General features: G+C 38.2%; 1 protein-coding gene across 1 annotated transcript in view; it reads left to right on the plus strand.

Moving 5' to 3' along the window:
* plcb1 (phospholipase C beta 1) overlaps positions 1 to 13,762 on the plus strand; it is a 37,420-nt gene that overhangs the window by 18,374 nt on the left and 5,284 nt on the right. The window contains exons 13-28 of the mRNA XM_080868110.1: positions 24 to 108; positions 226 to 391; positions 1,659 to 1,714; positions 3,519 to 3,615; positions 5,209 to 5,293; positions 5,537 to 5,661; positions 6,367 to 6,521; positions 6,629 to 6,796; positions 6,879 to 6,978; positions 7,706 to 7,810; positions 9,994 to 10,106; positions 10,189 to 10,339; positions 10,485 to 10,538; positions 11,009 to 11,186; positions 11,456 to 11,588; positions 11,863 to 11,939. Coding sequence (XP_080724236.1) covers positions 24 to 108; positions 226 to 391; positions 1,659 to 1,714; positions 3,519 to 3,615; positions 5,209 to 5,293; positions 5,537 to 5,661; positions 6,367 to 6,521; positions 6,629 to 6,796; positions 6,879 to 6,978; positions 7,706 to 7,810; positions 9,994 to 10,106; positions 10,189 to 10,339; positions 10,485 to 10,538; positions 11,009 to 11,186; positions 11,456 to 11,588; positions 11,863 to 11,939 — 1,848 coding nt within the window. The remainder of the gene's footprint in view (positions 1 to 23; positions 109 to 225; positions 392 to 1,658; positions 1,715 to 3,518; positions 3,616 to 5,208; positions 5,294 to 5,536; positions 5,662 to 6,366; positions 6,522 to 6,628; positions 6,797 to 6,878; positions 6,979 to 7,705; positions 7,811 to 9,993; positions 10,107 to 10,188; positions 10,340 to 10,484; positions 10,539 to 11,008; positions 11,187 to 11,455; positions 11,589 to 11,862; positions 11,940 to 13,762) is intronic.

The raw sequence follows: 13,762 nt of genomic DNA on the forward strand, positions 1-13,762 counted from the left end.
TTTTCCATTTACCCATCTATCAGGTTGAAGCAGCAGGCTAAAATGGCTGAATACTGTCGATCCATTTTTGGAGAAGCTCTTCTGATTGACCCTCTGGACAAATACCCTGTAAGAAATACTGACACGTGAAAGTGTTCAAAGTGTCTATTTTGTGATCAGACTGCAGTTTAAATTAATTTCTCTCTTTTCTGTCTTTTTTTTCTCTTCTATTGTGTGTATTTGCAGCTGGAGCCAGGTGTCCCTCTGCCCAGTCCTCAGGAGCTGATGGGCAAAATTCTCATCAAGAACAAGAAATCCCACAAACCTTCCAATAACACAGACACAAAGAGACTGACGGACCAACCTGCCAATCAGAGCAATGAACCAGTGTCTCCTAGCAACAACACAGGAGGTAAGACACAAAGACAAATGGACTTTTTTTCAGCCCAGAAATCCAAGTGAAATGTATTCAACTGCGACAGCCTTTGTATAAAAAAATACGACAGACAGTAAATTCTTCTGTGGTTTCAACAGCTGCACGGGGCTGGAGAAATGTTAAAAACACAGGCATATTTTGGCTGTAACTTAAGGGCATCAGATGTCCAAAAAACGCTTTCACTGTGTGTCTTTCAAAGTGTTTTCACATTCAGCAGGCGTATGTCCTCACAAACATGAGTCATCGGGTAATCAGCATCATTGGGAAAAGGCGCAGTGGCTGGAGCTTCAGCACTGTCCCTGAGAAATTTGTTTTAAAGACCCAGGAAAAATAATGTGATTACTGCCCCAAATCATTTTGTAGTGTTTAGTTTTCTGAAAGGTCACTATCAGAGGACAGCACATTTCTTTAAACCACAATTTCCATCATGACTTTTTGTAAAATCCTTTGGCCCAAAGTATTATCTACTCCACCTCATCAGGGATGCTTAATGAGCAGGACATCCCAGATGAGGTCTGAAGCTCTTTTCAGCAATTAAATAGCAGAGCAGAGGGAAATGAGGGAGCCTTATTGACATGTTTGACATGCAGATTCTGAAAACAGGACAGTAATTGAGAGCACAACCGTGAATGAAGATCAGACCAGCATCTTTACTGAAGTCCATGCTCATACAGTGGCCGTGACCCTTTAGACAACGACTGCCTGAGTGGGCTGAATAATCAGCACCAGAGAAGTTAAAGCACAGGGCTGTTTAAACTCCTTCCACTATCTGCTTGATTTATATTCTGCTCTTTGGTGCACAAATTTGCCATTGTCATGTGTTTCTCAGATGCTGTGCATGATTATCTATTATTAGTTTATTTGTGCACAGATTTTATTGTACAGCTCAGGAGAAAATCTGTTGTCCTTGCTCTCAGGCATATGCTAAATTGTTACCAAACAGTCATGTTAATGGATAATTCCTGGATGATTATATCAATCACACCTGATTAGCAGTTCACAGGCTAAGTTTCCTCCAGTGAATACTTTTATCAGTCTCTAGCTCTTTTCACCAGCTTTAGGACACATCTCATTAAACTGAAGTATTTATGTGAGGGTATTTTATTTGCATTCTGCTTGAAAAGCAGAATGCAAATCCTGTTCTTGTGTCAGCTGAATAACTGTGTTATTCTGGCCGTTTATATCTGAAAAAAAAAAAGACAAAGAGATGAAGAGATGATGAAGACTTGTTTAATTTTAACAGAGATGGAAGCTGAGAGTGAGGAAGATGATGATGATGAAGATGATGATGGTAAAAAGGTCAGTGGTGACATCGAACAGAGCTGACAGAGGGTCACCCTCACTGCTGTCGCCATTCGTTAATGTTTACAAGTGCTGTTTATTTTCATGGTTTTGCTGTTTATTCTTTAAGCCATTGTCATTGTTAATCTTGTTCTGAACCCTGAATATTGTTGTTGTTGTGGGTTGTTGTGAACACTTGCTTTTTTTTTTTTCTTTTCTTTTTTTTTTTGCTGTTGCTTGTGCTTTATTTTTTCTGTTGTCTCTCCAGTGGTTCTTGTGGTTTATTCCGTATCTGTACCATTCGTGCATTTTCCTCTGTTTTCACAGTTTTTGTTAATAAGGTGACTGCACTTATGTAGCATTACTTTACTATCATTTTATCTGACTGGGGGTTATACAGTGTGTCTGAAACCAGGATGTTGGTTTTGCTAGAGCATCATACTAATGTTGTTCCCACAAAATCACTGCAGTTGACCAGCCATTGTATTGCGATATCATAGTGCAACTGAAGTTGCTTCAGCCTGTCGACAATTTCTGCATATCTGCAAGCCCCTTTGCAACCCACTTTCATCCCAGACAGATTCATATCTGTTGCTGTTAATGCCCACTCTGTGATGAGTTCTTAGTGCTGCTCTCTCAGCCTTTATTCTTTCTGTGTATCTGCATTAAATTATAACAAAGTACAGCACAGAGGAAATAGATTTAGGAAAACATCCTGCTTTCCAGTAAAATAAACCATTTAACGGCATTAAATATGTATTTAAAAGCCTTTTTAATTGTGCTTTCTTCCAAGCTTTGGCATCACAAAAAAGTTTTGTTGCAGTAATTATTAATTTTTATAGAAGATGAGATCGTGCTGTGCACACACAGCACCTCACTGCAAAAGAAAATACAAAATCACCTGTTTGATATTGTTTTAGTACCCCTAATGTACCCTTTAGTACCATTAATGAGGAGCTTTGACACCTCTATATATGTTATAGATTATAACATATATCTAAATATACTTTGTTCTACCTCTATCTTTGCTACTGGGGAATTTATTGCACTGCATGTATCAAAAGCTAATGTAGCCTTGAGCAAAAGTGATCAGCTGGCTTCAAAGGTCTGGTAAGCTCCCTTCTTTCTAACTTTTAAACTCGCTGTCTTGAGTGAAATCACCTAAGGCCATTTATCAGATTTTATGCAACTCTGTTTAGAGCCACCAGAGGTTTTATATAACGTGCGTGTTTTTCACTTTGTTTTAAAGCACTCCCCAGGAGCTGTAAACAGTCTTTGATATGCATTTGATGTCAGAGTTCCCCTTTAAGTTTCAGATGATGCTGACTGTAAATGAATAAAAGTAGAAGAGACATAATGTGGCAAGAGATATCAAACAGACCAGACAAGTGTGTTAGGTATTGAGACAGAAAGACAGAATTCATTACACCGACGAAAGTGAAAGGTTGAAAAAAATAAATAAGCACAACAAAAAGTAGCAGGATAATAAACAAAAAATGAAATGAAAAGCAGGTCGGACATAGAGTGTGTGCACAAGTGTTTGTGTATTTGTGTTTAAAAAGTCGATGGATTTCATTTTGCTGTATATTTTTATTGTTGTGTTGGTATTAGTGTTTGCTGTCAGATTCTGTTGCTGCTGCCATTCTTTTTGTTACTAAGTGCTGTGCAGAGAAATGCAGGACTGCAAACAATGAAAATGTCTGCTTCAAATGACAGCTGCTGTTCCCTCCAGATGTTATGGAAAAAGATGTGTCTCATCTCATTGAAACTATGCTTTGGATGTGTGACGCTTATACTTTATTCCTTCTGTCGTTTATTGCAGGGCTCAGCTGAGCGGGAAGCAGTGGCAACAGAGGAAATGTCAACTCTGGTTAACTACGTCCAGCCTACCAAGTTCAACTCCTTCGAAGCCTCCAAGAGTAAGAAAAGCTCACTATAGATATGTTATTTTGTAGTGATATCCACTGTAACTCAATATAAATTATATAATGCATAAGTTTGGCCTTCACTGTGTTCACGAAATAGGGTGTGAAATTAACTAAGAGAGATTTTTTTTTAATTAAAATTGTTATCTAAAGTAAAGTCAGGTGACAAATGAAAGGATAACTCAACACAAAGTGACTTAATCAGTTTTAATAGATGATAATGTGTGAAGAGGGGATCAGGTCAATGTTTTACACACAGCAGGAGCTATTCAGGGCCAAATGTGTTTTGACTGCTGGAATTCAACCTAAGTAGAGCTTTCAATAGGCAGGTCACATGATCCCAGCCCATAGTTACCTGCACTATGCTCATGTTGTGAGTTTGGCATAGGGAGCTAGTAAATTGAAAACCCCTAAATATCTGATCCAACTGGGTTGTAGATCTGTGTTTTTACGTTCAAAAGACATGTCTAGAAAATTTCAGGGTTGGGATGAATCTTTCAAGTCTCTGAAACTCTACTGGAAGAATGGAACAACATAATTCCCAGAAGATAGATCTTCATTTGGTGTTTAGGCGATGGTGGTGGAGAGAGTTGTGTAAATCAGGATTCACTGTCCCATGTTGTTGTTTATGCGTGTGGGTCTGTGGCTGTGCAGAGAGAGTGATTGTGGGAATTCTTCCTTCTCTTCTCTTTGTCTGTCTCCTCTTTTCATTCTTTCTATTTTATCTATTCTCTTTTCTCGCCTCCCTGAGCTGGGTTCTGCCACAGGTTTCTTCCTGTTAAAAAGGACTTCCCCCCCCCCCCCCCCCCCCCCCCCCCCCCCTGTTGCCAGGTGCTTGCTCACAGGGGACCATCTAATTGTAGGCTTTTCTTGTAGATACTGATGTTTTTCTTTACAATATAAAATGTAACTGCTGTGTGAATAAAACTGAGCTACCAGTGCGTAGCTTGATGCCAGTAATAAAACACATGGATGAATCTGTTGAAAACAGTCCCTCAAAGGGAGAAAAACATTGCCATAATATAATATAAAAACTTTTTTAAAAATCAAACAAGACTTCTTTCTCTCAGTGAACTATAGCCAGCCAGTCATAAGCAAAAGTAGGCAATTTTTATGGTTGTACCACATATTTTGACACTGCCCTGTGGTTGCTACAGACCTGCAGCTCATATCTGCAAAGCTCTGCAATCGCATCTATACACAGTCATGTTGAACACTTAACACCTCAGTCCTCCCATAATTTATCAGTTTGGTTAAGATCTGGTGACTGTGAAGATCATAGCACAGGATTTACATCATATTAATTCTCATCAAACCATTCAGTGAACACTTTGTCCTCTTGGAAGAGGCACCTTTAATTGTAGGATAAAGGTAATTACTCAGACACTTACACTGACATGTCCCTCTAAAAGAGCAAAAACGTGTCAGTAAAGTGGCCCCCACAAAATAACTGAGCCACCCCACATAGAGACCAATGGGTTCATCCAATTCCTTCAATTTGTTAACTTTCTGTAGATGCAGGAAGTTTGAAACCAAACTAATTGCTCAGAAATGCGTGTGTTCTCATTTTTGTGTGTGTTTGTGTAGAGGCAGCCCGCTGTTACCACATGTCGTCTTTTGTGGAGACCAAAGCGTTGGAGCATCTCACAAAGTCACCAGTGGAGTTTGTAGAGTATCCTTGGCAACAGTTACCACAGTTACATCACACCAAGGCACCATCACTTTATTTTTCATTGACTTCTCACTTTTGCTTGCTTTTTTTCTGTTAACCTTCAGAAATCTTTGTAACTCAGTAAGTTCTGATTAAGTTTTCATTTCATCAGTTTCTATACCAGCAGTTTCAGTACAATACATTTTACATGAATCTATATGTTAGCACTAATGAAATAATGGTTCTTAACCTTCTGTTAACCAGATATAATAAATCTCAGCTGAGTCGAATCTACCCAAAAGGAACCAGAGTGGATTCATCAAATTTTATGCCTCAACTCTTCTGGAACGCAGGATGTCAACTGGTGGCTCTAAACTACCAAACTATTGGTAAACTATTTTTTCTTTTTCTTTTTTTTTTTTGTAAAAGGTGCCTTCAAGGACCTTTAATAAAAGTCCTCCCACAAGCAAGTATCCTATCATGGAAAGCCCATTGGCCAATTCCAGGTTAAAAGACTAATCTGAATTAATGGAGCCACGAACATAACAGTTCATCTCTGACTCATCCCTACAGAGATCTTGAACAATTGCTGTGCTAATCCACATTAAACCAAGAAAAACATTTGACACAGTTGAAACTGTTCTGGACCTCAACTGGAAGATTGCGACTTTTATGTGCCACCGTTGACTGTCATGAAGAAATATCCTTATTGACATTTTAAAGGGAATGCCATTTTTTGGAATTGCAGAATTCTCCCATTTAGGTTTCTTTTGAGTGCCATGTCTCTGCCTTATAATGCTTTTGCCTCGGTAAAAGAAAGCATTCAAGATTTCCCCCCCTTTTAAGTGCATTTTAAATTAAGGGAGATAGTCTTTCCAAGGCTATCTAGGCTTTGCATGTACTCATTTGTTAACCACTTACCCTTGTTTAGAGTCAGATCAGCTGAAAATGTACTTCAGAAGCCACTGATTCCCCAAAATAACACATTCCACTTTGCTGCTCTTTTGTGCAACAACCAGAGTGCAGCTGTACAGCTCAAACTCAAACTGGTGCTTTAAGCCTTTGTGATGCTAAACTTCAATTTTCTGTTGCAGATTTGTCCATGCAGCTGAATCTCTTTATGTTTGAGTACAACGGTCGGAGCGGCTACAGGTTGAAGCCTGAGTTCATGAGGCGCCCGGACAAACACTTTGACCCTTTTACGGAAAACACAGTAGATGGCATTGTAGCTAACACCCTCTCTGTGAAGGTATATTCACAGTGCTTTTTTTTTTTAAACAGTCTCTATTGGTATAACTCTTGTAGTATCTTCCTGTATGTGTTTAAACAAATGCAAGTGAATCCTCTGTGTTTCAGGTTATTTCAGGCCAGTTCCTGACTGAGCGGAGAGTGGGGGTGTATGTGGAGGTGGAGATGTTCGGACTCCCTGCAGACACTCGGCGGAAAGCTCTGAAGACCAAAACGTCTCAGAACAACAATGCCATCAATCCAGTGTGGGACGAAGAGCCGATTGTGTTCAAAAAGGTGCGTTACAGGGAGTCAGATGTCTTACCTGTGCATACTAATTAGCCTATTAACAGTGTGACTGTGACAAATCTTTTCACAGGTGATTCTTCCTACCCTGGCCTCACTAAGAATTGCTGCCTTTGAAGAAGGAGGGAAGTTTATTGGTCATCGAATTATTCCGGTGTCTGCCATTAGGCCAGGTATTCATTCATTTCAACCTTTGATTCTCACCCTGGTGTTAAATGTTAAAGTATTTATCTATCAGATACTGACCTTTTTGTATCTTTAGTGCTGACTGCTATTACTAACTACACCTCTTAGAGATTTCTTTGAGTGTGCTTGAGTTTCTATGGGTTCACTAGTTTGTATTGCAGTTTTTCTTCTCCATGTTTCTTATGGAGTTTATTGTGTTTTCCTTGTACAAAGACAGCAATATGTCATAAAGCTTAGCAGACAATAACTGTCCAAACTCCCAGGAAATGAACTGATGATAAAATAATAAAATAAAAAGTCACAGAGAATAAAAATCAGCATTTTTTATATGTGTAGATGTTTTATGGCACCTATCATGAAAGATTCATACATAAATATTTCTTTGGCTTTTCATGCTTGTGGAGACTGTACAGACGTTGATATTTGTGTCATTGACCATATTTTGGGGCTCTTGATTTTTCTACTTACCTTACCTCCCGGGAAGCATCCTGACTTTTATGTTCAGACTTTATGTCGTGTGATCAGGTTGCAGAGGCACAAACAATGTGAACTAAATAAGTTTTTTTCTGTGTAGTTTGACTTCACTCATGCTTGGTCTGAAAACACTTAGCATTTCTTACTGCCAACTAACTTTATTGCCAGGGTTTTGTGCATTGCATTAAATATTTATCTGTCTACATGAACCAGATGACTGTTGCATCTGTTACTCTGCAGGTTATCGTTACATCGGCTTGAGGAATGAGAAAAACCAGTCTCTGATTCTGCCAGCTGTGTTCGTCTACATTGAAGTCAAAGACTATGTCCCAGATACATTTGCTGGTACAAACTTCTGGACTGTTTAATGGCATCACAGAACCAAATATCTACACTGACTGATTTATTTCATGTTTTTTGTTTTCATAACAAAACCAAGCATCACATAAAAGAACATGGGGGAAAGGGCAGTGTCTTTATTTATGCAAGGTGGCTTACAGCGAAAGGTATCCACTGTTGTGACAGTTTTTCAACACATGTAGGATCCCAAGCTCTGTAGTGCCACCTACAGGACATATTGTGACCAATCATGGCCAAAGTGGGCTCCTGTTTTTGCGTCTATTTGGCTCATCCATTAGCAGAAACCCACTCCTTGCAGTAAATCTCTTGAACATATTCATTGGCTCAATAGAATAAAGGTTTTATCATTTTAATGTCTCACCCACATGATTGAGCACAAGTGTCTTAAACGGCTAAAATATTTTATTTGATCATCAGCCGAAGAGCTTTCAGAACATTGTTTATGCATTTAAAGTCCAGAGTGCAGTGGGGCGCCTTTGTTTGTTTGTTTGTTTAATGAATGACCAAAACTGACAAAATCACAAATCACATCACATAAATACAAATCACATAAATAAACATTAGTACTGCTATTCTTCTGATACAGTAAAGAAAGAAAGGACCCCATTACATATGCTCTTCATCCACTTACTCATAATTTGCATAATTCGGCAAATGGAAAGAAATACAGTAACAAAAAATCAACATAAATCCATGTAAATTGCTAAAATTATTAAATAAAAATGGTGAAAAAAATGAAAATTACATAAGGATGTAAATAAATAGGGGAATTAATACAAAGTTAAATATTTTTATAAATTAATTCATGTTTGCGTGTATTTTTTTATCATAAACAATTTTTATTTATTTCATTTAAACTTCAATAACAGAACTTAAAGATAAATACATAAATAAATAATTTAAAAAACAAAACAAAACAAACAAAAAAATAATCCCAAAAAACACACCAATCCCCACACCACCACTCTGTCATTACTCCTCTGTTCTTCAAGTTACAGAAAACCATTTTGTAAAGGGGACCAAATACAATCATATTGATGCAATTTGTCTAATAAGCCATAAGTCACTTTTTTGTAAGATGCCAACTTAGCCATTGCCATTTTGCCACTCTTCATAGGGAGGGGGGGTTCTTTTTCCGCCAATGTCTTAGCAGGACCCATTTGGCCGTAGTAAGAGCCAGAATCATCCATCTTTTTGTATAACTGGAAAAATCTCCATCAGAAAGTTGTGTGGTTATACCAAGTATGGACAGTTTTGGTGAGATACCAAATCTCCTTTTCAAAACACTGAAAATGACCTCCATTATGTTTTCCTACCAATCCCAAAGTGCCGAACAGCTCCATAAGATATGTAAAATCAAAGCATTTTGACCATCACATCTCCAACATTTGTCCATAGAGACCACGTTCCATTTATACAATTGTTGCAGTGTTCGATGCCACTTATGGATTATCTTAAGTTGAATAAATCTACTGCCTGTTTCTTTATACATAGTATTAACATTTTGAAAACATGAATCCCATTCAACTGAAGATATGTCCAATGCCATGTCCTGGGCCAAGTAGCCCTTAATTTTAAGGAGAGGGTCAGCTGACCGTTCTTGCAATAAGTGATAAATCTTTGCGGTGATGCCTTTACCCAAGGATGATCTTGAGAGCAGGACTTCCACAGGGCTGTCCACAGGACAACTCAAAGGGGTTCCCAGCCACTTCGATAATGAACTATGTATTTGGACATATCTCCAGAATTGATTACGCTGCAACTTATATAATTCCACAATTTTATCAAAGCTTAAAAAACATTTAGTCCCACAGTCAAATAAATCTGATACATAAAGGATGCCTGCCTTACGCCACTGTAACCAGTCAACCGATGTCCCTCCAATTAAAATTAAAAATGTTTGCGTGTATTTTTAATATTTCTGGTGCATTCAGTGGAAAATGTATTTATTTATTTTGGTCTTGATTTTGGTCTTGATTTTGGTTTTAGCATTTCAATTTTTATCTTCATATGTGTACACAAAAACTATGACTTCTTCCTGTTTTAAATAATTGCTACATGTTAGTCAAACTGATATGGTCACATACACATAACCATATTCATGATGTCCACATAGTCCTCAATGCAATGCCATCAGCTCTGTATGTGTTTGTTCATATTTCTTCTAGATGTAATCGAGGCTCTATCGAACCCTATTCGCTATGTCAACCTTCTGGAGCAAAGATCTAAACAGCTGGCAGCCCTGACTCTGGAGGATGGCGAGGAGGACACGCAGACTGAGGTCAGACCTGCTTCGATTCTATTCATTCTTTGTCTCGTGAGCTAAAAGTTTGGCTGTAAAAGGTCTTGGTATTGATTTCCAGGAGGAGACTGAAAGCTGTGCAGAGCGTAAGACTGATCTGAAATCAGCTCCACTAGAAAACGGGCTTAGCCCGGTCTCTGGCCCACCGGGCCACACCCCCATCGCCACCACACCCAAAGCTTCTGCAGCCAATCAACAGGCAGCCACGACAGGTAGTTAGCAACTGCAAGTGAAGATGCACACACTAATACAAATATTAAATGACTGATTAAAGTGAACTGCAGATATTCTAATGGTAATATGTACAAATACTAAATTTACTTTTTTGGTATGGATTTTCTCTTTTCTACATTTTAGATGCAGCCAAACCAGCAGCCAAGACTGAAGACCTGGTTTTAAGTGTTTTGATAGGTCAGTATTTACATAAATTACACATTAAGATTTCTTATTTTAATTCTCTGGATTGGTCTGAAAGTGTGATTCAATGATAGCAAATTTAAAAAATAATTAAGAGCAAAATTAGCACTGAGTGTATCTTAAATATATCGTGTATTATATATGTTTATATAAAGGTGAGTCTAGGACTAGGTCTGAAAAGTGAAGCCAATCCATGCATGTCTTAAACCTGTGATTTTTCTAAAGGCTTGCAGAAGAAGTCTGTTTTCATAGAAGCAGGGAAAATTAACTTTATTGATTTATGATCTCAGGAAATACATTCCTACTAAGTATATGATCACAGTCATTAACATGAATGGCATCATTTTTTATTTTGTTTATTTATTTATTCATTTTATTTATAAAGTGTGGTGTACTTTAAGGTGATTCCGGAGTTTTAACACAAACTAATACACTGTATGATCTGTGATCACATATGGTAACAGATGTCCCAGTGTGCACTTTGGAGAATCTGCAGCAGTCCAAAGTTTACCAGAAGGAGCAGAGACGCCAGTTTAAAGAGCTGAAGGAGTTAGTGAGGAGACACCAGAAGAAAACGTCAGAACTCCTCCGAGAGTTCAACAATAAGTACAAGAAGACAGCAAGACAATGCAGCAAGAACAGGTACGCACACCAACATTATTATAGTGAATGAAATAAAACTAACTAAAACTAAACTGAATTGAAAATTACAAAGTCAAAATGAAAAAAAAGAGAAAAATAATTATACTTTTTAAAGCTGTAATAACTCTGACGCACACAGACACGTTATGTTTGTGTTTTTTTAATTATAACATTTTTTTCTCTTATCATATTGAAATAACACCTGTTATTTTACTGTGAAAGAGAGGGGAAAGTGTTTCATTTTAAAATCTTCGATTTGCCCTTGTCAGGAGTTCGAACTCGGACAGTGAGAAGGACGACCGTCTGCAGCAGCTGAGAGAAGAGCAGCATCAGCAGCTTCTGGCTCTGAGGCAGGAACAGTACTATAGTCAGAAATATCTGCAGAGAGAACACATTAAAACGGTAAAATCTAACAAAACGAACTTTTAAAACAAAAAAAATAGTTTCTTCACTTTTGATTGAAGTATTATTGACAAGGGAAACTCATAATAACATCTTCCCCAAAAGACAAATTGCTAATAAGTATCACGCTATGATTGGCATGACAGAAAGTCTCTCCCCGCCAGGTATAGCAATAAGAACGATGTTTGACAGGCTCTGTGTTAAGTTAGCGCCTTCAGTTTTGAGCATGTCTGTAAAATGTATTTGTGTGAAACATTGTCTTTGTTCCCTCCAGCTGACGGAGCGGCTGACCAGTCTGGCTGAGGAGAGTCACAACACCCAGATAAAGAAGCTCAAAGACATCTGTGACAAGTGAGATAAAAATCTGTGACTGAAGTCTCACGGGTCTTTAAGCTCAGAGGAATTCCACATGGTGTTAGAGTTATTTTCATAACAGCAGTAGCTTGCAGAGCATTCCCTCTGAGCTGCTTCAGGCAACAGCAGGTTGGATATTTGCAGGGCATGGTGCCATTCTTTATGGTCTTTATACCATAAAGACAAAATTTGACAACCTCCCCTTTACACTTAATGACAAGTTTGGATGTGTCGGTATTGTTACGTCCCTCTGCAGCCTCGAATCTGCTCAGTGTGTTCAGCTGGTGCTAATTGGCCACACCTAATCAGGTGTGGATAAAAGCATACCTGAGGCAAGCTTCCCAGGGAGCTCACTAGTCTTTGCCTTGGTGGCACCAGCAATAGTCCATTTTAAGATAAACCTCTTTTTACCTACACTCTGGTATTCGTCTCCTTTTTTATGTTGCGGCTTTTGAGCCGGGTCGTAACAGTATATACGAATAAAGATGTGGTTTGACAACCACTAGAAACCGTCCTCCCTACTTCTGATGCAAACAACTCGGCTCAGAAAAGAGCTGCACGGATAACTACTAGTAGGCTTTCAGGGGGCTAAGAGTTAATTTTGAATTTGATCCTAGCAATACAACTAAAAAAAACAGGGTGTGTTTACTACTGTGTAGCATCCCCTCATTTTTTAACAATGGTCTGTTTTCTTATTTTTTAAAGCAAGGTCTGGACTGCAGTTCAGCTTCGGATTCTTCCAGTACAAAGCCAGGCTGTCACAATAGTTGCATTTGAATTATCTTGCTGAAATCAGCAAGGCTTTCCCTGAAAAACAGCATCATCTGAATGGGAATGTATATTGATACTGATGGTGCCCTTCCAGATGTGCAAACTGCCAAGTCCAGACTTCTAAATGAGTGCTGATAACAAGCCAGATGGTTCCACTCCTCTTTAGTCCAAAGGATGTAGTTTCCATGTTTTCCAAAAGAAAATATCAAATTGTTCTCAAACAGGTTTCCAGTTTGAGTTTTGGCAGCAACATTTCTGGATTATGTTCACATATGGATTCTCCGTTGTGTGATAGAGCTTTAACCTGCATTTGTGAATGGCACAGCAAATCCACAGTGTTCACAGACACTGATTTCTGGAAGTGTTCCTGTTTGGATGTATTTGCATATTCTAGTAAATAAAACATGTCATTTATTTATTTATCAGACACATTTTCACATAAGCATATTTTCTTTTTCAAATGAAATCATAATCACTGTTTTGACACCTAATTATGACAACATAATATATCTACTGCCAGCATTTTGAGAAATATTTATATTGTAGAACATGAAACTAATGATCTGCAATATTATTAATTTTTTATATTGAAAGTAATGTAGAGATTCTCCTAGTATTATCATATTAAATGGTGGAAGGAAAAACAGACAAAGCATGCATTTAACAGCTTAAAATTATAGGCAGTTACCTTGAAATGCTTAAATGGCTCCTAGAGCTAATTGAAGGTGATTTAATAATTCAGTTCAATTCAGTTTTATTTATACAGCACCAATTACAACAACAGTCGCCTCAAGGCACTTTAGATTATAAGTGGGAAGGAAAAACTCCCTTTTAACAGGAAGAAACCAGGCTCAGGGAGGGGCGGGGCCATCTGCTGCGACCGGTTGGGGTGAGAGAAGGAAGACAGGATAAAGACATGCTGTGGAAGAGAGCCAGAGATTTATAAGAAGTATGATTCAATGCAGAGAGGTCTATTAACACACAGTGAGTGAGAAAGGTGACTGAAGAAGAAACACAATACAGCATAGGAATCCCTCAGCAGCCTACAC

This window comes from Rhamphochromis sp. 'chilingali' (assembly GCF_963969265.1).
Source record: "Rhamphochromis sp. 'chilingali' genome assembly, chromosome: 20".
Lineage (NCBI taxonomy): Eukaryota > Metazoa > Chordata > Actinopteri > Cichliformes > Cichlidae > Rhamphochromis > Rhamphochromis sp. 'chilingali'.